This window comes from Pimephales promelas, chromosome 4, assembly GCF_988280905.1.
Source record: "Pimephales promelas chromosome 4, fPimPro1.hap1.1, whole genome shotgun sequence".
NCBI classification, from domain to species: Eukaryota; Metazoa; Chordata; class Actinopteri; order Cypriniformes; family Leuciscidae; genus Pimephales; species Pimephales promelas.
Genome location: NC_142772.1, coordinates 34,875,023 through 34,901,135, shown reverse-complemented (window position 1 = coordinate 34,901,135; position 26,113 = coordinate 34,875,023). Strand labels below are relative to the sequence as shown.

Here is a 26,113-nt window from a genome sequence, read left to right as displayed (position 1 = left end):
CAAAAAGAGCTAAGAAGGAAATAAAAAATACACCCATATGTGTGGGTGGAATTGTCAGCGACCCAGATGCTGTCATGATGGTTAATTAACATTGATGAGTTGCCACAGCACATCCTAATTATATGCATCCCCAAGTCCCATAGAGGTTCTTGAAGGAATCTGAAATTCATCTAATGCATGTGATGGACTTTCTAACCCCCCTAAACCCATTGAATTGATGGCTACAACAACGAAATTTGCATGCCTGTGGAGTAGGACTTGAATTGAGTTGGAATTGGATGGATTGTTTTTTTTATACAAAAAGAACACAAACTAACTCTAGCTGTGAATAGAAGATAGCACCATAAATGTTTTGTGTGAGATTATCTAAAAAGGGGGTTATTTTAAATCATTACAGATAGATAGAAACCAATCTAGAGCAGAAAGAAACAAGGACACCTGTCAGCAAAATCCCACCTTCTTTATAAATTAAAATAAGCTCTGTAAATGGCAGTTCATCTGGTATCAAAACATCCCTTTGCTATGTGGACACATTCTTGAATAATGCATGTATTCATATGGTGCATGATGGCAGTGAAATTATGGCCAAAAGAATGAAAACACCCTCTGCAAAGCGGCATCCATTCAGAAATGATTTACTGTGTCTGATGTGGAAGAAGAAGGCCTCGATCCACAAAACCTCAGCGAACACCTTTAGGATGAAATGGAACAGCATGTCAGGCTGCATCACATGATGCTCCCATATCTTGTTTAACATGGCAAAAAAAAATAAAAAATAATAATAATTAATCCCTTCCTTTGCAACCATAACAGCTTGCAGGCTTCTTGGAAGGCTTTCCACTGAATGATGGAACATGGATGCAAGGATTTGTGGGCATTCAGAGCAATGTTTTCTTGCAGTAAGTGTTCCAACTGGTTCTGTAGCTGTTCAGATCCAAATGAAAAATAGTCTAGTAAAAGTTGTGTTTACTCAACATTGTCCGTCGTGTAGGCTACATGGTCTTAGCAGACTGGCTGATTGAGTTTAAGTTTAACGCGCATTCAGATAAAACCACCAGGGGGAGACCGTGAACTTTCATTGAATTACTATATAGAAATGACTTGGTCTTGGTGTAGGTAAATCATTGGCTAATTGGCTTGATGTCGAAAGGAACTGGTAAAAGGCGTTTCCATGGTAATTTACACCGTTACCAATGTCAAAAGTTTGAACGTCTTAGTCTTTTTGGCTTTAGGCCTATCCATTATTTTTTGGCCTTTTCCGTCCAATCTGAAAGAACCAACATCGTTCAAGTTGCATACAAGGTCTAAATGAATCGCATTTCATATTAAAAAGATAACACTCGCGCTCATATTCGTGCACACAACATCTGCGCGAGTCAGAAAAAAAATAATCTTTCAATCTGCACGCAGCGGCACACCTGGCGCGCTCTGAATTACATATGAAGAATAGAATAAATACCGTATTAAAAAGAGATAATTATGTTTGAAAGTGGAGGTGGGGGTGTCGTCCCTTCGTTTCCTCTCAGAGCCGCTTGTTTCTGCAGCATCTGCTCATGTGTGCGCGCGACTTCTCTTTTGGCACACGCTGCGCACTTGGCAGTGACGCTCAGACGAGTGAGGTGTGTGTAACCAAGAGCTAAAATTGGTTTCGTGATGAGGAAAAGTGAAGGAACAAGCCGTTGCGATCTGTTCTCCTGACTTGTGTGAAGGAGCACAGGGATCATCTTCCCTTATCAGAGGAGACAATTGAAGAATACTGTGCGGAACACCTTTTGCGTAATAAACTCAACAATTTCACCTTTTTTTCTCGAAAGGGAACATGGTCGATATAGCCTACGAGATTCCGCACAAAAGAAAAGAAGATACAATATTTTAAATCGCACTTAACATTTTCCCGATAGTAATGGATTCGCTCACTTCCAATGACTTCCAAAGTAACTGGACAAACAACTCAATAGCACAAAATGAAACCGAGGTTTACTGGAACCAGTTTGTGCAACCTGTTTGGAGGATAGTGCTCTGGGCAGTAGCGTACAGCACAATTGTCATTGTCTCCGTGGTGGGCAATATTACGGTAATGTGGATCATTTTGGCGCACAAACGAATGAGAACCGTGACGAACTATTTCCTTGTGAACTTGGCGTTCGCTGAAGCGTCAATGTCTGCATTCAACACCGTTATAAACTTTGTTTACTCCGTGCACAACGAGTGGTATTTCGGACTCAATTACTGTCGATTCCACAACTTCTTTCCTATAGCCGCCGTCTTCGCTTCCATCTATTCAATGAGCGCGATTGCGCTCGACAGGTGAGTTCCTTCATTCCCGTTCACACAATGACACGCACAATGACACACATTGGGTTTCTCGTTGACTGGCTGTGCTTGTGCCTGTTCTGTCGCTGTAGAAAATGTTCAAAATTTAAATGACTTTTTTGTTTTTTGTAAAACAGACCATTAAAACATTTTCCTCCTGATTGTAGAACGGTAGCCTAATTTCTTATCAGCCACCCCGTCTTGAAGGGTCTAATTTAATAGCCTATTTTTACTCCTAAAAACATTGTACATGTATAATACGCAACAGATCAATATTATCTAGAAAAATTCAACCTAAAATCGAATTGACTAAATATTTAAATGATGATGTATGACAATAAAAAAGAAAAGAAATGAAGTCCATAGCCAATTATGTTTCAACTTCATGATATCATTATATATTTAGTTTTAATGAATTCATTACATTTGTATTAATATTTAATTGTATTAATATTGTATTAAACAGCTCGCAAACATAGCCCACAGTAGGCTTCTTTATCAGTAAAAATGGAATTAGAAGTAGGCTAATATGCAAATTATTTAAGACATTCTCTATATACAACCATTTTCCATAAATGGCTCTTAAATTGAGTGCATAGGGATCCTATATCCTATAACCTTTTGCCAGCAACTATGGTTAATGTTGCTATGTTATAACATTTAGCAATGTTTAGTTCTGCCTTCACAACGCGAACGCAAGTGTTAAATTGCTCTTTTCATATCTATTAGAAATGATCACAGCATACAGTAAATGGCAGAGGTCATTTGCCTGTGATGTCATATGATAGATGATGATTATTTGTCATCCCACTCATAGCCTATATACCATAGTCGTCATTTAGAAACCCTAATTTCTTTAGTGTTTGTTGTTGAGAGGTGATTGTGTCTGCTTTGTTTCTTCATTCATCAGTTGCCTGAATGTCTATATAGCAGCAGCATGTCTGAAGTTTCATAACCCCGTTCTAATTGTAAGATGTCATGTTTCCAATCTTTTGACACTGCACAGCTAATATTTAAAAAAAAACATGCCTGCTTACATTTATCTACTTGCAGAAACGTGAACTTCTTTACAATTCTATTACCTGAGAGACCTGTGGAGATGGAGGGCAGGCTTATTGCGAAGACTTCACTGTGTGTGCTTAGGTCCTTCTGAGGAAATACTTGTCAGAGAGCACTAATGGGTTATTTATCTTAGAAAAAGATGCAAGCCAAGATTACATTCTCCGAAGACATGTTTTGAAGCATACACAGCAAATAGGTTTACTTACAAATAACTGAGAGGAATGCCTTGATTTTTCCTGTAAAGAAGACATTTACAGAGCCGCTTTTCATTAAGCACTCCATTCAGTAGTTGAATCCTGTAAAATTTGAGCATGTTTATCTTCAGTTAGTTTTAAGTGATTTCTGTCATGCAGTGATGTGATTATTATCAACTAATGGGCAATATGAGGTTGGAAAATTGAATTATGCCCAAAGATGTAGTGTAGTAAAATTTAATTAGCATTCTCAGAATGCTTGCTCCTGACAAACCTTAAATAATTTTCTATTAGATGAAACCATTGAAGTCAGAATGAAATTAAAATTCGCCCTATCCATTTATTCTAAATGCATTTTATTCAGCATACAATTCATTCATGCATTTCATTTTTTTTACCTCATTTTTTTTTTTTTTAATCAAAATGTCATAACTCGATCTACGGTAAAAATTACCTCTCTGGTGATTGTTCCTTAACCCTTTAGTCTGCTTAAAACCCCGCCCCTTTCTTACAATTGACTACAAGTTCATAATCAGATTTGCCCCCGTCCAATCAACAACCAGGCAGAACCCCAGATGTCCCTGCACTACACTTAAATTAATATTCAGTTTTACTCGGATGTACGCCATGCACAATACAGGAAAAAGATCTGTCTACTTTCATTGCGACTTTAAGAAAGGCACAATAACAAAGCCATTAAATACGTTTTGTAAGTACATACTCATAGACCACTTTGTTATGTACACCTTGCTGGGTTTGAATCTCTTTTGACTTCAGAATTGCCTTAATTCTTCATGGCATAGATTCAATAAGATGCTGGAAACATTCCTCACAGATGTTGGTCCATATTGACATGATCGAAGTAGAAATTGAGACTGATCAGAGCATGCAGGCAACGTTTTTTTTCCAATCTTCTACTGTCCAATTTTGGTGAGCCTGTGTGAATTGTAGCCCCAGTTTCTTGTTCTTATTTGAGTTTATGTTGCCTTCCATCATCTCAAACCATTCTGTCCATTCTCCTCTGACCTCTGGTATCAACAAGGGCAACAGAACTGCTTTTTCACGCTTGTCAGAAAAAGAGAAAATATGAAGAGTTCAGATGCAAAAGCCTCTAAATGCCATTTGAAATTTTCTTCTAAAATGACCATTTTTATCAAACTTGTATATAAGTTCAGTAATTTCACTTAAATGACAATTAATAGGTAATCTTCATTGCCATTTAAGTGAAATTACTGAACTTAAATATACAAGCTTGATAAAAAATTATCATTTTAGAAGAAAATTTCAAATGGCACTTAGAGACTTTTGCATCTGAACTCTTCATATCCTGTGAGTGATATTTTCTCTTTTTCTGACCATTCTCTGTAAACCTTAGAGATGGTTGTGGGTGAAAATCCCAGTATATCAACAGTTTCTTAAAAACTCAAGACCAGCCCACATGGTACTGACAACCATGCCACTTTAGTCACTTAAATCACCATTCTTCCCGATTCTGATGCTCAGTTTGAACTTCATGTTGCGTCTCAGTCAACTCTTCAGTAGTTGGGGCACTGATCTGGGAGTTGGCCATCTTAAGGGCTATCTCAATTGTAAAATCCTACTAATGCACTAAAAAGTTTGCTCCCTAAAAAGTCTTACAGTGCACCGTGAAAACCAGGGATCATCCGATCTCACGGGAATTCGTACGAATTTTACGAGGTAGCTAATTCGTAACAATTCGTACGACCTCACTCGTACGAATTAGTACGATTTTGCTAAATCGTACATATTTTACGAATTAGCCAATTCGTATGAATTCGTACGAATGACCTACCCCTGACCCCGCCCCTAAACATAACCGTCACGTGGGTTTAGACAAATCGTACAAATTCGTAAGAGTGAGGTCGTATGAATTAGTACGAATTAGCCACTTTTGAATCACTCGTACGAATTCGTACGAATTGGTCATGAGATAGTGTAGGATCATCAATACTCACTAAGTTCCCTTCATAGAAGTTCTGACGCACAAAACATAAATCAGAGCCATTACACTATACACATAATGACATGCGATAGATGTTTTTAAAAATACAAACCATGTTTTAATTATATTTTAGCATAAACATAAATCACTAGACAGGTTATCTGATTATTTACTGAAACGCTGCATGTATACGAAACAAGCAAGGTACGTATCATAATGTACTTTAAATAAGAATAATGTCAGAAATATATCAGTTCTAATGTTGTTCATAAAAACCAGTAGTGATGTTGTACATGAGGACGTAGTGACCCGTGTCCCAATGTGCAGAGAGCCAGGGTTCTTAATGTCCAGTGCCCAAATTCGTAGGGAAGCTAGAGCTGCATGTCTATATGTCTAAATGCATTGAGTTGCTCTTTCAGATTAGATATTTGCGTTAACAGGCAGTTGAACAGGTGTACCTATAATAAGTGGCCGGTAAGTGCATATATAAATGATATTTATATTTTTGACATTTATTTGCATGGATTTTACTTCTCATTTTGCATTACTGTGTATATTAAAATCATTCAGTAAAACCCAGTTTTCTCATATAGGCCCAGATTTCAGCTCTGTTGCTCTGGTTGAGTCATTGTGGCTTTGTTAACACATGCAGACGGGTGTACATTCACAAACAGCAGCAGGGCTGTCACCTCTGTGCAGACAGATCACTTGGGCTAAACTGCAGTGTGACATAATTGTGTTACATGCTTTTAGTAGCAACAAACCATCGCCTCTTTGTCCAAATATAACATCTCACGCATAAACTGTTTTTACTTTTCGTTTCTTGCATTTAAACACATAAAAGTAGGCCTAAAAGTGCTGACAGGCACACAAGCCTCAAAGTCAAGTTGTGACGGCATGCTAAAGAGCATTTGCGTGCTGGTGAGACGGCACATGGCTCAGAGGCTCAAATTGTTATGTGTGGCAGGAATAGGATTCCTAATAAAATTACAGGACTAAAGTTAAATTTGAAGGAAAAGCACTGCAAGCATGAAATTGTGTAAGCACACTGTCCATCTCCGCTCTCTCTAGCATGTTGTCGTTATTGATTTAGCCCTGCCGCTGGTCAGACCGATGATCTGTTTCCCTGAGCTCCACTTATGTCAAATAGATGTGCTTGAATGTATGGGTGCTGTGTCTGACCTCTTCACCTGCTGGGGAGTGTGCCATGAGTTCATTGTCAGTTCCTCATTTACTCACTCATCTTTTCTGGAACTGTATGCTATCCTTCAGGGCATTACTTAACATTTTTGGGATTGTCTATCATGTGTAAGTTTAAGTGTTTGCGCCTGGTGGTGGTTCAGCTGTAAGGTTTTCCCATTATCAGTGGAATGGAAGTTCTCTCATTTGACTAAATTATCAATTTACAATTTGTTTATTTCTATGATGTTTGATTTTTATGCTTTACGGAACTAGATTTCAAATAGCAATAGTTCACTTGGAAATGAACATTAAAATCATTTACTCACCCATATTTTTCTAAACCTGTATGAACAATAAATAAATAAATAAATAAAGAGGTATTTTAAAAATATGCTCACTCTTTTCTGTAATGAAAATGAGAAGACTGGATCTGTCAAACTCCAAAATGACAAAACTGCACCATAAAAGCCTCATAAAAGATGTTTTGGTAATTGTTCCCCTCTGCGTAAGCTCTAAAATGCATGTCAAAAGTCACATAGACTGCAAAAATGACACTTTAAATCTATTAATTGCCAGATACCATGGGCTTTTGCATGTGTCAAAACCAAATGTGATTGCTGCCAGTGGTGTCAACATTGATTTGAGTGCTGCTGAAGAAGAATTCCAGTGAATAACAACAGACTTTAGTCTGTTCTTCACACTTTTTTCCACGATGCTTATATGCTGCTTTTTGTCATTTTGGAACTTGAACTAATCTTTCTCCTCACTTTTATTATAGATATCCTGCATGTTCTTAAGGATTAGTTTACTTTAAAAAAAAAACTTTTTTCTGATAATTTACTCACCCCCATGTCATCCAAGATGCCCATGTCTTTCTTCAGTCGAAAATAAACTGAAGAAAATCGATTGTACTTCAATGGACCCCAACCATTTCAAGGTCCAAATGACTGTTTCGTTGAAGCTTCAAATGGGCTTTAAACGACACCAGACGATGAATAAGGGTCTTATCTATAGCGGGACGATCGGTCATTTAAAAAATAGATTAAAAAAAGTTTAGGTTTTATAAGCTCAAATGCTCACCTTGCTCTGTTCTGTGATACACGTTCGTGACTCCTGTTCGAACTCATTCATCAAAATGAACTAATCTTTTTTCGAGTCATTTGGTTCATTCAATGAACCAAATGACTCGAAAAAAGATTTGTGTCCTGAAAAAGCCCTTTGAAGCTGCACTGAAACCATTGAAGTCCATTGGGTCCATTGAAGATGTTTTCATCAAAAACCTTAATATCTTTTCGACTGAAGAAAGAAAGACATGGACATCTTAGATGACATGGGGGTGAGTACATTATCAGCAAAAGTTTTTTTTTTTAAGTGAACTAATCCTTTAATAGAAGTGAAAGATTTGCATTCATATTCACTTATTTGTGTTCCACAGAAAAAGGAAATTGTATGGGTTTTAGAACAACATAAGGGTGAGTAAAAGATGACAGATTTAACATTATTTTAATGTGACATTGGTATTCTTAAAAACAAAAATATTCTGTGTGCAGCAATCCATGCAGGGACTCGAAATTTGCACAGAAGAAAAACAATGGTCTGACACAGCTGCCTAAAATTGGCCTGAACCTATAATTTATTAAAATAAATTGATCATTATTCAGGTTCTGAATCTACAAGACAGCTGCGAATATTAAGACTAGGGCAAGGAAGTTGGAGACTAATTAAAAAAGAATGTAAATAAGGAGAAGGAAATACATTTTTTATTGGTCAGAAAAATGTGTTCCTCAAAACTCTCACCAGTCAGAGACTTATTAATGAAGTCACTGAGATATCAGTTGTCACTTTAAAGGAGATTTTACAACAAAGGGATTAAAAGTGAACCCGGTTAACCATATCAAGATCTCTGCTGAACATTGGCTCACGTGGAAGGATATCACAAAAGACACTATTACTACCCTGCCTGAAGTTTGACCTATAGATTTCATTAACAATCCTTTGAAAATGTCGAAGAATATAGAAAAATCTAAAACAGAATTGCAATTTTGTTGCCAAATGCTAAGATCATTTCAATAATCAGCGATGCAAACAGCTTATACTTTTATGCAAAATTTGCTGTTTTAAAAGCTAAATCAGCCACTAATGTGATGTAACTTTGAAAATAACATGAAGATTGGTTTCTACAATTTACTATATAACAACATAAGTGGGATATTAACATCATAATCATTCCAATAAGAATCGCTTCAATTCAATGGGAATTCAATGGGATTCTATAGAACTATAAGGTTCTTGGCTCAATTTTAAAGAACCATTTGCAATAAGATTAAGGATAAATGTATTAATTATTTTTAACAGTTTGATAACGTATGTTTACAAGCTGTTTAATTCATAAAATCGAATAAAAAATAATTAAAACTAAATCAATAAAATGATCTCATGATAGGAACACCTAAAATATGAAGCTCCTGACAGAAACCTTTAAGGTTCTGTATAAAATCTTCTGAGCGTGTAGTGGAGACCACACATTTAATGATGGAATTCAGAATGGGAGTCTTTATATTTTTTCAAGGCATTGTATGTGTGGCTAAAACCACAAGAAAAATGCACACCAGACACAGATTCTAAGGAAAAACAACGAAATGTCTGACAAAGCCTGACCTTCAGTCTGAAAGTTGTACATTGAGTGCTGCATGGTTTCTCTCAGCTAAATAAAGTGAAATAATCATTGCCACAAACTGATAATTGGAACATATCCTATTAAGGTTTTTGATATCACAATGACATACTTGCTTGTTGTCAACAAGCAAATGCATCATTGTGATAAAATGAGCTCTGCAATAATAGTGGATTTGTGCGGTTATTGGGTTTATGCTTTACAGTAGGCTACAACAAGTTGATAGCCTATATAACATAAATCCAAAACCAATAGCCGCACAAATCCACTATTGTAGGTACTCAATATATTTGTATGCTGTGTGTGGGGGATTTACTGGGCTTCATTCCATTTTATAATGATACAGCAGCTTCATATTGGAGCAAATGATTTAAGAGGATTTATCTTTGATACAACTGAGGATCTGCTGGACAGAGACGTGTGTGTGTGTGTGTGTGTAAGTCACTGATGTGTTGCCTAAATTGTTTAGAGTGCAGAGCAGCATCTCTTGCTTTCAAGCACAGCTTGAACTGCAACGTATGAATGAAGATAACAGTGAAAATAACTGTGGTTGTAAATAAGAGTGAATCTGTGCTGAGAGCCAAATCAACAAGCAGACAGGTTTGTCTTCATTGACACACAAGGTTTTCTATACTCTTAGAAGAAAGATTCTATAGGCCTATAGAACCTTAAAGGGTTATTTTATGAATTTAGTTTTAAGCTACGCTTTCTCACGACCAATTCGTACGAAATCGCACGAGTGATTAAAAAGTGGCTAATTCGTACTAATTCATACGACCTCACGATTTGTCTAAACCGACGTGATAGTTAGGTTTAGGGGCGGGGTCAGGGGTAGGTCATTCGTACGAATTCATACGATTTGGCTAATTCGTAAAATATGTATGATTTAGCAAAATCGTACTAATTCGTATGAGTAAGGTCGTAAGAATTGTTACGAATTAGCCACCTCGTAAAATTCGTACGAATTCCGTGAGATCGGGTTGGTTTTAATTTATATCTATAATGATATATATATATATATATAGATATTTTTTATCAACTCAGTTTTAGTTTTAATTAAATGTTATGAATTAAACTTTATCACTAGAAAATTGTTAAATGACCTATTAAATATGAATTATAATGCAATCATTTAAGACATTTTTCCTTATATAAAACCTTTTTAGCAAAAAAGAGTCCTTTAAAATTGAGTCAAGATAGTGTTCTATATAGATCCCAATTGGTCATTTTTAAGAGTGTAAGGAACATTTAGAACACACAATATTTACTGAACCACTAAAGTATGGGCATTTAATTTGTAAAAAATAAAAATATAAAAATTAGAATTTTGGGGTTTTTTTGGTTAATATTTATGAATTAAATAATAGTTCACGTTAAGCTTAACTGGAAATAAGCTTAAAGTAAAAAAAAAAAAAGATAATAGATAATAATACCTCAGCATTCAACAGATGTGGTGTTCTTCCACAGATATATGGCCATCATTCATCCCCTGAAGCAGAGGATGTCTGCAACACAGACCAAGGTGGTCATCGGGGTCATCTGGGTTCTGGCTTTTCTGCTGGCCTTCCCCCAGTATTACTACTCTGACACGGACCAGCTGCCGGGCAGGGTGGTCTGCTACATCGACTGGCCTGAGTACACTCTCCTGGACTTCAAAAAGATGTAAGCATCTCATTTTTAACTAATCAACACATACTTATCGCCCATGCTGCCTTTTGCAGATATTGGAAAATATTTAGGTTTAATATGTGCTTCAGAGATTTATGGCTGTAGACTCAGAGAATTTCTTTTCCAGATCGAATTTCACCCCCATTTCCGGATATTGCTGGAAATATTATCTTTATGACTCTCTAATTTGGAGTAATCAAAAATCAGTGCTGCTTTCCCCCTAAGTGTTTACTTATATAACAACAGAGAGGAGCTTCATTAAAGACAACATTAAACACAGGAAAGTCATGGTCCTAAGAGAGAGTAAAGGAAAAAGTGCAAGATTATTAAAGCAAACATAATTGGAAATCTTGCCCAAGGGTAAAAACAATGACTTTACAAGAGCATACGCTAATGACTATTACTCCTCCGAGCGGTGGGGTATACTCTCAAAAAGTTAGCTTGTATTCAGATTGACGTTAATGAATGTGCTGAAGTGTTGAGGTCTAATATGATGTGCTGTGCAAATGGTGCACAAAGCTGTCGTCCGGTAGGGTTCAAGTCCAGTGAGTCCATAGAAGCCGAGATCATTCTGCAAAGAGTTATCATGGGCGTCACTTTGTTTTAAAATGCGGTGAGGACAGTTGTGGTGGTGGGGGGATGCACAGATGTGCCTGATATGATGTCACAAATCCGCTTAGCTCATGAAATACGATTATACACAAATATCTCTGCTAAACAGAGAACTGTTTTGATAAATAGTGCATGTGATGTACTGATTCAGATTTCAGGCACCGAGTGTTTGCTCATTTCCAAGTTCAAACTGAAAAGTAAATCGAGATTAGAAATATGTAAATGTGACTTAAACAACTCTTTTGATAGATTAGAGCGTGTGTCTGGGGAGAACATTGACACCGCCACTTAGTTATAAGCAACTACAATGAGCACTTGGCAAAACAATAACAATTTCCAGCACTGAATTATTATTCATTGGAACACACTAAGACTAAATAAAAACTTCTGCTCAACAATTAGAGTTTTTTCTTCTTAGTTAGATATATTGGCAGAGAAAGACACCATATAAAGAGGTGTTATATCACCCCTTCTTTAAACTACACTGTGTGATTTTTACCCCCATCTAGTGGTGAAAAGGTATATGACCATCCAGTGAATTATTAGTTTCTGTTCCTCTCAATTCCGATTTCGTTTTAACTCCTACGGTGGCCAATGTAGTCTAAGATTAACATGGCTTCCAGTTCGACCACGTCCATGAGTGTTAACTCAACCGTAAACGCGAAAGTCAAAGCTTGAATTAACGGGTATGTCCCTCTTTGGCTAATGTACTTTCAAGATGGAGGGGCAACATGGCGACCGACATTAGAACCCCTTACCCGTGTGTATTTTCAATGGCATATTATACACTCACGAGAATACTTTATTACTTGAACGAAGTAAATAGACATTAATGAGCACATATTTTTGAAAGAACTAAGCGTTTTAGCTAAGAATAAACTAAAAGAGTTACACAGTGTAGCTTTAAAAGCCTAGTTTCTCATTATCATTCTCTCTTCTGTCTCTTTGTTAGATCATATCTGTACATTTCAATCTCTCGTTTCTGCCTCTCCCTCATATTCTGTTTTGTACAACATTGATAACTTTCTGGTGTACTTGTTATATTCCTGCTACTCTCTGCTTTTACTGCAGTGAGAGAGACGTGCTAGTCCTTCTGTGTTAGTTAGTGAAGGAGTCAGCTTTCTTTCTTTTCTGCTGTGGTGTTCCGTGATTCATTATAGTTATCCACTTTACACGCTTAGAAAAGAGCAATGTTTTATTTTGTGTCACCATTCTTGGTCGAGTTACACTACTTGTGTAACTGTATTTAAATAGGGAAAACGTGGAGGTGTTTGGTCGCTTCTCTGCTTGGATCCTAATGAATGAACTTAAGTGCTATCAAAGTGTCTCGCGCTAGAGAGTGCACGCTCTGAGACAAGAGTATCAAGTCGTCTTAGTTAAGGGAATAACATTGTTTAATATGAAAAAACGAGAGGATCCCTTTAAGCACCCCAACATCTCTCTCTCTCTCTCTCTCTCTCTCTCTCTCTCTCTCTCTCTCTCTCTCTTTCTCACTAAAACTCATTTCACATTTTTTCCAAACTCCCCTCTTCCATTACAGTATCTTTCACACCAGTTGAGATGTGATATAGACCATTTCACAAGATGTAAACAACACTGGTCCAGAAGCACTTCCTGTTTCAGTTTGTAACTGTTTTCTTTATTTCACATGTAAAGAAAACATCTTAAAGATGTTTGTTTAACGTTTTGATTCAGTTTTAAATGTTCTGTTGGTTGTATTTTATCCCAGCTTTATGTAGTGTTAAAAAACTGAAACAGGAAGTGCTTCTGGACCAGTGTTGTTTACATCTTGTGAAATGGTCTATAAGACCTTTTTGCTGGTGTTTCTAACAAGGGATATGGAAGCTAACACATCCATTTTTGTATAACATATTTATCTAAAATTCCCAATTCACAAACTGCAAGGAACATTTATGATTATACCCCTGGTTTCACAGACTAGTCCCTGACTAAAATACATGTTTGAGCTGTTTTTACTGAAAGCAACCTGCACTGATATCTTAAAATATGTCGCTGCCATTGTTTTGTCACACCAAGATTCACACCAGTTTTTTTTTTTTTCACGTTTATGAAAGCTACCTAAAAGTAGCGTAATACTGGCTGAATTTAAGTGAAGCCAGGCCTAAATCTCCTCATTTCACACTAAAAATATCCTTAAACTGTTAGTGGTCCCTTTTTAGGCCAAACTGGATCTGAACTTAAAGTTGTAATTCTGCTTTGGAATAACAGGGCTGGTCTCTTTTTAAATAAGACTTATTATATAAATAAATAAGCTCAGAAACTCCTCAGAAGCTCAGAAACTCATAAGCTCAGAACTCCATACAGCTCCCATACTATATTCTCCATTGGAAATGAAGAACTTCCTGTCTGTTGATGGCGAAAAGTCGGCTTATACTGTAGGCTCAACTGTCCTGAAACTGATAAGGAAAATGAGAAACTCATTATCCTTTTCATTCCATTCCATTCCCGCAACTCTCCAGCAAAATTGATTTTAAATAAGTCTTGAAAAAATTTCCAAACACAAGAGGTTACCGGAGACACATTTGAAATGCATGTTAATACCAGGTGGAAATGCTAACGCGTCTCGACTGACCACTTGTGACCCATCTTACAACCAGATATAAACTTGGACTTGTTTACAGGAATACATGTTGTAGTAGATTTTTTCTTGTCTCATTGGCAAATAGTTTTTCTTGAGGATAAACTTCACAAAATATTATTAGATTTACTGTATGCATTAAACAATAAAAAAAATAATAATAATTGTCAATGGGGTGAAACTCCCTTGATGTGTTAAAGCAGATCCGGGGATGATTTGGCTTTTCTGGGAGTATATAAGACTCATTTGGGAAAGCTTACCTCCTCAGACTGACATCAGAGGTTTTTCAATAATTTATAGAAAATGTTATATATTTGATATACCTACTTTTAATTTGTCCAGTTAAGCTACAAAATGACAATGCATTCTCACCCCAAGGCGTCACCTTTGACCATGCTTCAATATTTGACGCTTTAGGCGCCCTTTAGCGTCAGTTACATGACGTGGGTAGGTTTAGGTCTGGGGTAGGGGTAGGGTTACACGCGATCCTAGGGCGTCATCTAACTGACGCTAAAGGGCGCCTAAAGCGTCAGATATTGAAGCATGGTCAAAATGCTTCCCGGCGTCAGTTAGGTGACGCCTTGGGGGTGAGAATAGGCTGAAAATGATTAATAGTAAGGTCTAATTGGTGTACCTTCTTTATATAATGCCTCAGAGTTAGACATTGATGTATTTGTAAACTAAAAACCAAGCCAAAAATAAAATAAAAAAGATATTTTGCAATGTATACCAGCAACTTCTAGCAGCATCACTGATCTCACAACCACGCAGGAAGTAAAAACAGCACAATCAGAGCCACATGAGGTTGGATGCACTCAGCGGGAGAAAAAAGTGTCTTCAGCAATGTATGCTGTGTGCCATTCATCAACGCCAGCTTGAAGATTGGACTCATAATACTGCAGTCTTCTTGTTTGTCTTAAATGAGACACTTTCTTCAGAACTTCACACACACACACACACACACACACACACACACACACACACACACACACACACACACACACACACATAGTCATACTATACACAGGTTGTAATTATTGATTATAAATATCAAATTCATTTAACAAAGATAAATCCCCTCATATTCAGATGCTCTTTTGTAAAACCACTTTTTGAGTGTCATTGCCATCCAGTCAGGTTGTAGCACTTATTATTTTCATAATGAAACCATAATGACTAGCTAAGTGGGCCAAACTGAGATGATAACGCGTCTCGTGTTAACAGAATAGATGTCTGATTGGAAGTGACATCAGGTCTGTTTTACAGCCCTTGAATTTGTTTTGAAGTGTTGGACAACGCACTGTCTCACTCTTATTCATGGCTTTGGCGTGCTGGGTGTTATAATAGACTGCAGACACATGCCAGAGTATAAATAGTCTGCTGCGTTATGAAAGCTCACATGCGACATACCTGACATGACCTCACATGCTTATGTTCAAGTGCTGACAAATTATCTGTATGTTACTCAAAAAACATTCACACACGTTTACAGTACTTTTGCTCTCACACATGCAGACCACACAAAGGAAATGTTTTTTTTTGCTTAGAGAAAGACTTAATGGTTTCATTTAGAGTCACCATGAAATGGGACATCCTGTCTCATGCACGAGACCTCAACGTTCCAATGGTCCAATGAATTCCCGGTGGACAAAATCACATCCCGTCCTACATTTTTTCTTGTTCGAGAAGACGTTTCACTTGGATATATATAGGGCTACGTCACAAAAGGGAAGAAACTTCAGTTTCAAGCTGACTTTAAACAGACTGTCTACCCCAAAAATTCTGTCATCTTTTACCTGTATGACTTTTCATCTACAGAGCACAATATATATATATATATATATATATATATATATATATATATGAAAGTTGGGGTCCAAACAACAAAAAAATCGGAATCGTGATATGGCTTAGTGCGATTGCATTAATATGTGTTGCGTGTTTCAGAGTGAATCGTGGCACTGTGTTCATTTAGATGAGCATCTCAATTTGCACTAAATGCTGGTCTATACAAACTAATCTCTAAATCTGCTTTGAGTTTGAGTCGCTTCCAACTTTGAGTCGCTTATAGTGTGCACCTGGAAACACAACATCAACCATCTTCTCAAACTTGTAATGAGAAGCGCTTATAAACCGGCTGTCAAAAAAGAGAAGCTTTAAAGGCTGTACCTGGTTTTCTTTCCAAAGATAAAAAACTTGAAAGTTTTAAAATGAAGAAATTAATACAACTGGAAATATCACTATTCTATCACATTCTTTTATAATTAATGGGATACTCCACTTTTTTTGGGAAATAGGCTCATTTTACAACTCCCCCAAGTTAAACAGTTGAGTTTCACCGTTTTCAAGTGCATTCAGACGATTTTTAGAAGAATATCAGTAACCAGACAGTTTCTGGTCTCATTGACTTCTATAGTAGGAAAAAAATATGGTCACTGAGACCAGAAATTGTCTGGTTACTGATATTCTTCTAAATATCAGAAAATCAGCTGAACGGATTCGAAAACGGTAAAACTCAACTGTTTAACTCTGGGGGAGTTGTAAAATGAGAAAAAAAAAAGTGGAGTATCCCTTTAAATGATTATTATTCATTTAAATACTCGTTTTTTATTTTACAATGAAATATTACAATAATGATAGTTCTGTTTAGTAATAATATTTTTTTTTCTTTCATTGTTAAATTGTGCAACTCTACAAATAAGCACAGCAACCAGCATTGCATTAAACTGAGTTTTAAATCACTATTTTTATCAGAACAATATCACATTGCAAATTTTGCAGCCCTAATTTCAGTGTGAAAACATATTGAAAGCATTTTCAGAATATGTTCCCTAGAAGAAAGTTTAGAACCTCATGAGAGTGAGAAAATTATGGCTGAATTTCAGACAGAATAACCATACTTTTAAGCAAAAGTCTTCAGTTTTACGAATACCTACTTACATAGTCCAGATAAGGTAGATATCACGTTATAATTATAATTAATATTTTTTTTTAAGATTAAATTCAGCGTGATTTTTTTTAAAAATGCAGAGATGTATGATGTTACCTCAGTAGCATTTCGTCGTATTATCTGGCTCTGTTTGATAGCGGATCACAGATAACACATTCTCCACCATACTCTCAATTGACAGCTCACTAACAGCATGTGGCCAGTTACAGTTTGCTTAGCCTGGAAGTTAGATGTCTTTTTGGGCGACCCACAGGCTTGCTTGGCACAGGCTTCATCTCTCACTCCCTCCGTCTCTCTCTTTCTCCTTCTCAGCTCTTGCGAGAAAAGGACGAAATTGAGCTCTCCTCGGTCTGGATTCTGACAGGGTGTGCTCTGTGCAGCACTGATTTCAGCAAATTGCCATGAAACTCACATTTTACAGAAGAACTCACAGTGCAGTTTGCCATGTTTTAATGTACAAATATCAACTAATATGAAATATTAATGAGGTGTCTGAAGACAGAACAACTCATATAGGCCTAGTTGAAAAAGAGATTTTTTCAACTCATATAGGTGAATTTTTTTTTTTTTTTCTATGTAAGAGATTCACAAGGGGGCACATGTGCAAAAAATATTATTAATATCAGTAGTAGCCTATATTTAAACCAGGATATAAATCCTGGAAACCAGGATATTTTTTTCAGGATTCTTTGATGAATAGAAAGTTCAAAAGCATTTATTTTAAATCGAGTTTTTGTAACATTTTAAAAGTTGTTATTGTATTAAAAGTATAAATCTGTAGCGTTTGTTTTCTCCCTACAAACATTAATAAAATGCATAAAACCATTGTCTAGAACACAAATTACACCACAATACATTTTTAAAAATAATATTTAATTTCTCTCAAAATACTCTTATTAACGAATTTTATTATGCTAATTTATTGTTTAACTATTTTTATTAACTTTTTGAAATAAAAATGTAAGCATTTAAAGAGAACCAACAAACAATTCAACTATTAAAATAGCTCAATTCAGCAATTTCATAATGAAAATAAAGTTATTTCAAAGAATATATATTTCTTTAGACTCTGGATGGCAAAAAAAAAAAAAAAAAAAAAAAATCACCACCCCATCTACACCACTGGCCACATCATTTACTAATTTGGGAAATTCCATAATTGGTCAAGCATTTGGTGGTAGCGATATGATGTAAAACAATGCTAAATAAGGTATAATCACTCCGTCCGACACATGTAAACCATATCAGATGTTCCAGTCTCTCCCCCTTCCTGTTTTTCCGATTTTTGACCGACATGTCTAAATCCTGAAAGAACATTTTCAAAGATTATTTTTACAAATGTTCCCCTCGAGCTGAGAGATCAGTGAAGTTTTAGCGGAGATGTTAGAAGACATGCAGAGGTCAGATATAATTAGGTTTCCATCTGGTAGTCACATTGCAAACTTTTACCAAATCCTGGGCTCGATTTATATTAAATAACTGCCAATTTCTCTCTCCACTGCAAATATGTGCTATTAGCTGGCTGTTTCTTTGATGACAAGAGCCACAGATATTGTATTTTTACCTAAAAGCATTCTACCCTGTTCAAAAAGCAAATGTTATTTTATCATGCCCACAACCACAGACATATTGTGATGTCTTTATGATCCATTTCCCTAAATTTGGTGCTGGAACTTGTATTTTACATCATTTGTGAGCTATACTGCTGCATGAAAGTCCCTCACACCGTTCACTCGTGGTAATAAACAGACACTCTAAAAAGCGGAAACCAATTTGGAAGTGTGATGCTGCGTGAGACATCGCTTCTAAAGAAAGAATGTTGAAAGGAATCAGTCTGGCTGGCATATTGCTGCATCTCTTCATTACCTCAGACTGTGAATTGTCCAGTTGTTTTGACATATGGCATTCTAATTTACTCAATATCTTAAGACCACAATTCACCACTTAACTACTATAATATTTCATACAGGAACTGCTCAATTTTGTTGATGAAATTTCCACAGCCACAGATGAAAAATCACTTTCTCTCTGGAGTTTGACCTTGCTAGTCTGAATACGTGGCATCAGAATGAGTGTTGCGAGTCGGATGGGGCAAGATGGGCCGGGTGTGCTGTCATTATTTGGCACAATCGTAGCTCATTAATATTAATTAGATCACTTTTCTATCTTAAACCATCCAACAGCCGCATTACGTAATTGACAATAATGAGCCAAAACTTTGTACAATTCAACTATGTACTAAATTGATGTTCTGTGCAGATGTGCTTGAGTTGTATGACCCTGTAGACGTTCTATAGAGATAGACGTTTTACAAAGCAAATGTTACATTTGCTTGGATGTAGCTTTTAATATTAATAAACTGATTGAAAAGATTCAAGTTAAAAGAGTTCATTTGGGATTGTTCATCCAAAAATTCTGTCATCATTTGAGAAGAGAGAAATATAATTTTCTCTCTTCACTCTTAGAAGAAAAGGTTCTATATAGAACCTTAAAAGGTTCTATCAGCACTATACGTATTTGGAACCCCTAAAAGGTTCTATACACTCTTTTCAAAAGGGTTCCTTTGGGTTCTATATAGAACCCTGGGGTTCCATTCTTGGCCAATAGAACCTTTTACCCCAAAAAAAATGGTTCTATATAGAACCATTTTCCATATATGAAGCGGAGGATGGAACCATTTCTGGTTCTAAATAGAACCATTTCTTAGTGTTCTGTGGATATTTTGATGCATGTTTTTTTCCATTGATGATGATCCATTTTTTTAATCAATGCAATGAAAGTCAAAGGGGTCCAAAACAGCATAATACCCCACTGACTTTAATTTTGTAGAGAAAAAACAATGACATTTTTTCTAAATATTTACTTTTGTGTTCCACATTAAAGAATGTCATACAGGGAATGAAATGAGAATGAGGACAGAATTTCATTTTTTAGTGAAGCCTTTGAATTCTCAGATTTCTGAACTGAAAGGTAACAATTTAACATCAAGGATGCAATTATATATAAATATAAAAATATATTATAAATAAAAAAAAACGGTTAGTTCCAGGCCTTGATTCTGATTGGTCAATAGCTGTAGTGTGTTTTATTCATGTCTTACGGTGGAGTCTCTATCGTCATCACTGGCGGCCATCTTGACTCAGACAAGCTTTCTGGCGGGCTAAGATGAGTGATCAGCACGAACACAAATACTCTTATTTTGAAATCTTGACGGATTAAAACCACTGTATTCTATTGCCATTCGATGGCAATGAAATACTATAGATTGAACACGTAATATGCATGACGTTATCATTTTCACAGATTCAAAAGAAACCCGTTTTCAAAAGTTTGTGTTTTCAGGCACCCACACTGTAAAAAGATTTTTCAAGATTTGTTATCACAACATTTTTTCTTTTGTCAAATCAACTTAAATAATTTATTTAGTTGAGATAACTTATTATTTTGAGTTTCTGATGATTAAATCAATCTCCTTCGTTGTATTAACTCACTTTTTCCTGTTCAATCAACTTAAAATTTTAAGACAACCAGGTGACTTATTTTTTTAAGTTAAACCAACAATATTTTTTTACAGTGCAAAATGCCTTTGTCGTGTAAATGAAAAGTCTTCCCTTTTTTTCGTTGAAAAACGTCAAATCTCTCACCCTCTCTCGATCACCCTTTTATTCTTTTTCAGTCTCTCGCCTTCTTTTTTAGGCTACTCCTGTTTTCCTGATTGCTCTCAACTGCTAGGGAAATTATGAACGAGACATAATGGTCAATGTGAGGTGCCTGGACAGCCTTGCTTTACTCATCAAAATTCCTTTGTGCTGTTCCTTATTGTGCTGTGTTCAGCCATGGGGAAACTGTTAGTTCGAGGACAGGGCAGGTGAATGGGGCCAAGTACAATTCTCCTGATGACAGTATTCCACCTGTGTCACTAAGGAATATGAAACAATGGTAGTATAATTAATCATGGCCTTGTTTTTCAGCTCCCTCATGGAGAGAATCATTGGAAACAACATTATTACAGAGACTTTGCGTTGTCTTCAGATTGGCAGGTGGCATTCTTATTTGAGTATCTCTCAGTCTGGCTCTTACATACATACAATGAAAGTCGATGAGGTGCAGTGCTGTTGGACTCCAGCAATTTTCTGCTTTTATTCTGCAGAAGATAAAAAGTCAAACAGGTTTGGAATGGCATGAGGGTGAGAAAATGATGACATACTTTTAATATTTGGATAAACCATCCCTGAATATCACATAACATGTAATTAATATTCATGAGCCAAAATAGTGGCACCACAACCTGCCTTATTCTAACACTCACTCTGACGCCACATACATACTTTCATTAATTCCAATTCATTCAGAAAAGGGATTTTTTCATCTGAGGATGTGGAAACGTTAAGAAAGGAAACACTGTATTGTCATTTGGCCATGGTTTTGCGAGTGATTTTTAACACATGGTGCATTTTAATACAGTAAGACTGTAAACCCGAAGGAAAATATGATGCAATTTGATTGGTGTGTTTCACTTACTGGTTTATTTAATGATATACACATTAAGCAGTCTATTTCACTTTGTAATTGCTGTTGAGAGATTAATATGAAGTAATATATTCATCTTTGACTTTATACATCTGATATTCTGCATTTGATTAATTTGATTCATGATCTTGTCTCTTTGCCAGACCCAGTGTATTAGGGGTAAGGAATGAAATGTGCCTTGATTTTCCAGACAGGCAAAATGACGGAAGTGTGACAGAGATTTGGCAAAGCAAAAATGTTTTGAGAAAATCATTGACATTATACATTACTATCTACATTAATACTTCACTGAGGTTGACTTGCACCTGATTGACTCGAAAATTTATTTGCAAAAGCTGTTTGTATTTAGCATCCAGTTTACTAAATGATTACATTTGCATGCATTTGTCGGCCGATTTTATTCTAATTGAAATAAGTCATTTTACAGAGCCCCGCACGTAATTAAATAAATCAAGAAATCAAGAAAATAAAGAAATAGACTTACTCATGTGCGGCCATGTTTTACAAGTTTGTTCCCTAATTTTACTCTTCGTCTTGGTTTTGCACTTTTAATATGCAAAGAAACATTAAAGAATATCAAAAATGGGAGATAAATAGATAACAATTTGCATATTAAAATGGTACCAAACTAAATGTAAAAGTGGATCCAAAAACAGAGTCCATTATAAACACACACACAGTAATATACTGTATATGTGCACAGGGGCAACACAAATTCATAGTGGTTGGTTAAACAAGATTTTAGGCAGATAGTGAATAAGAATGCTGAAATTGCATACAAAAATAATTATTACATCTAGAAATTATTGAGTTATATTAATATCTATCTATCTATCTATCTATCTATCTATCTATCTATCTATCTATCTATCTATCTATCTATCTATCTATCTATCTATCTTTTTGAAGGTACTTTGTGTGTGTAGCAGTGCTGATTTACTTCCTCCCTCTCCTGGTGATGGGCTGCGCTTACCTGGTGGTGGGTTTGACTCTGTGGGCCAGTGAGATCCCAGGAGATTCGTCTGACCGTTACCAAGAGCAGCTGAATGCCAAACGCAAGGTCTTCATCACATCATCCTCTTGTTTCTCCTTTTTCCATCATCCTTTAAGCCCATGATGACACACACAGTCCGGGTCAGACACTGAAAGCAGAGTTTACAGAGACGACAGAGTTCACACGCAAGGAGGGTCAGACATGGCTACATGAAATAATCACTATGAAACTCATAGGGAGAAGGTCCGTCTGCTTCTTTCATCTGTATTTTGTGTGTGTGTGTGTGTGTGTGTATGTCTGCCCCATTCACCACACCAGCATGTGGAGATGTGAAGATATACCGTTTTCTCTCCACAATCTACTTTACATTCTAATGCTATTGTTTTGCTTTAACATTTTCCTCTTCTTCCTTCTACAAAATATCTTAATCTATTTTCTCTGCACATATTGCTGGTACATAAAATATGATCACACAATGTGACTACCTCGGAGCGCCTGAATGTCCCTGTTTTAGGTTTGAGCATCATAAACATCAAAGAGCCTGTGACAGTCCACTGGTGACTGCAGTGATTTGCTTCTACATACTCTGGCTTCAGGCAGTGTGTGTCATGGTGGGTTTCATGCTGATTTCAGGCCCTCTTTAAGCTGTAGATGGATCATGAATCTCCAGTGTTGTAGAACAGGAGTAGGGATTTGACCTACCTTTCACAGACCTAGTCCGGACAGGTGCAGCTTATTGACTGCGGAAAATTGAAAGGCAGCTTTTCTGTGGTAGAACAACAGTGACAAATCAACTAAAAAAATGCATTTGCTGAAAAATATGCTATTTGAAGGTGCACTCAGTAATTCTTTGTTTTTGGTGTTGCATAGGCCGGTAAGGGTGACATTTTGGAGGTATGCCAAAACAACATGGATGCAGCATCACACAAAGGTGGTTACTTATGCCATATAGAACTGCATGTTTCCGGAGACATTTTAAGGTGATGAGACATCAAATTGTATAAAAATTACAGTAATGGGAAAAATATAATGCTGTAGTCCTGCCTAACAGTTACATAAAAAAGCCAGTTGCCTGTTAGTTCACTCGTGAATGTGTATTGACATTAGCCAAACCAGCCTGTTTGTGTAATTAGAGTTGAAGCCAAATTTTAGTTTTAAATAACATTGTTGTCAGATTCTGGATGATGCGACGGCAGTGCGCCAGAACGCCCAGCACACACCAGCTTACTGGTGGAGAGAAGACAGATTGATGAAGCCAATCAGTGTGTGTGTGTGTGTGTGTGTGTGTGTGTGTATACAGTATATATATATATATATATATATATATATATATATACACATATATATATGAAGAGTTCAGATGCAAAAGCCTCTAAATGCCATTTGAAATTTTCTTCTTTAATGATGATTTTTATCAAACTTGTATATTTAAGTTCAGTAATTTCACTTAAATAACAATTAATAGGTAGTTATCATTGCCATTTAAGTGAAATCACTGAACTTAAAAATACAAGCTTGATAAAAATCATCATTAAAGAAGAAAATTTCAAATGGCATTTAGAGGCTTTTGCATCTGAACTCTTCATATATATAGTGGGGATGATTAGGAGGCCATGATGGATAGACGTCACTGGGCACATTTGGCCAGGATGTCAGGGCTACACCCCTACTCTTTTGAAAGACATCCTGGGATTTTTAATGACCACAGAGAGTCAGGACCTCGGTTTACTGTAACGTGTCATCTGAAGGACAGTGCTCTTTGACAGTATAGTGTCCCTGTCACTATACTGGAGGGTTAGGACCCTCACAGACAGAGTGAGCACCCCCTACTGGGTTCACTAACACCTCTTCCAGCAGCAACCTGGTTTTCTCAGGAGGTCTCCCATCCAGGTACTAACCAGTCTCAGCCCTGCTTAGCATTAGTGAGCAACTAGTCTTGGGTTACTAACACAGTCTCATCCCAAGAAGTCATATGACTGACGTCTTGGGACGTCTTTTGACCATACGTCAACATCCGCCTTTTTAGGGTACCCTTAAACGTCAGTTACATGACCGTCATACAACTGACGCTTCACCTTTAACGTCGGTTAGGTGACGGGGTAGGTTAGGGGTAGGTTTAGGTCTGGGGTAGGGTTATCCGATAACGTCATCTAACCGAAGTTTAAGGGTACCCTAAAAAGGCGAATGTTGACGTGTGGTCAAAAGACGTCCCAAGACATCAGTTATATGACGTCTTGGGATGAGACTGCGCTGGGGTTACAGGGTGATATGGCTACTGAAAATGCGAACCATCATGATGCAACTCACTGCATGTGAAATAAAACTTTTAGCTTTTAGGCTACTGATATGACTGTATTTTTTTTATGCGAGTTTATTCATTTTTTATAATTGTTTTTAATCAACAAAAATTACTGAGTGTACCTTTAAAACAGTAGTGTGTGATTTTAGCACCAAATGGAATTGCAAAAATTCTTAGGTTTCACAAATACTTTCCTTATCATCCTCAACAAGTAGTTCCACCTAAACTCATGGCATTATTTGACCCAATGTGTCTGTCAGGTCGCCACAAATGATTAGACTTTTTTGGGGAAATCAACCTGCATATGCCTCATTGTCACTTCACATTACAGTAAGCTGGGGAAAACATGTTAAACAGAGAAAAATCACCATTAAAATATAATTGATGTTAATTTAAGCTGTTTTAGAAATTTGGCTACTACACAATGCATATTTTTGGCTTTGGGCCATTGGACCACCTGAAATCTAATGTTGAGAAAATGATGTCTGACAGCATTCTGGCAGTTTCCGTACAATGTGGGCAGAATCCAAATGTCAGGACAGACACTGTATTTATACAGTAGACATGCACCAATATTGAAATGTTTTCTTCTTGCCTAACCCTCAGGTGGTGAAGATGATGATTGTGGTGGTATGTACGTTCGCTGTTTGCTGGCTCCCCTATCATGTCTATTTCCTGATTTACCAGTTCTACCCACACCTGTTTGAGCATCCCTTCATTCAGCAGGTCTATCTGACTATCATGTGGCTGGCAATGAGCTCCACTATGTACAATCCCGTTATCTACTGCTGCCTCAATGACAGGTAATTTCACCTGGAGTGAAAACACAGTAATTGACACACACACACATAGTCACATCTAGCTCTTTCCAGAGTCGCTGTAATATTTGCTGTAATATCATTATTGTTCGAAATGATCCATCTTTGTACCGTAGAATTCAGCCCAATGCTGTGATGTATTATTCTGTAATGTATCCCGGTTTTGCCGCCTCACTCAGATGCTAAAAATCCATTACACATGCCTTTGAAAGTCAAAGTAATAATATCCTCTAGTCAATTTTCACATTTAAACTC

At 36.6% G+C, this 26,113-nt stretch overlaps 1 protein-coding gene across 1 annotated transcript in view; it reads left to right on the top strand.

The window, feature by feature from the left end:
- Positions 1-1,611: 1,611 nt before the first annotated feature.
- Positions 1,612-26,113, top strand: part of tacr1a (tachykinin receptor 1a) — a 28,544-nt gene continuing 4,042 nt past the window's right edge. Inside the window, exons 1-4 of the mRNA XM_039658483.2 lie at positions 1,612-2,307; positions 10,856-11,050; positions 22,657-22,807; positions 25,647-25,843. Of these exons, the coding sequence (XP_039514417.2) occupies positions 1,904-2,307; positions 10,856-11,050; positions 22,657-22,807; positions 25,647-25,843 (947 nt within the window). The 5' untranslated portion in view covers positions 1,612-1,903. The remainder of the gene's footprint in view (positions 2,308-10,855; positions 11,051-22,656; positions 22,808-25,646; positions 25,844-26,113) is intronic.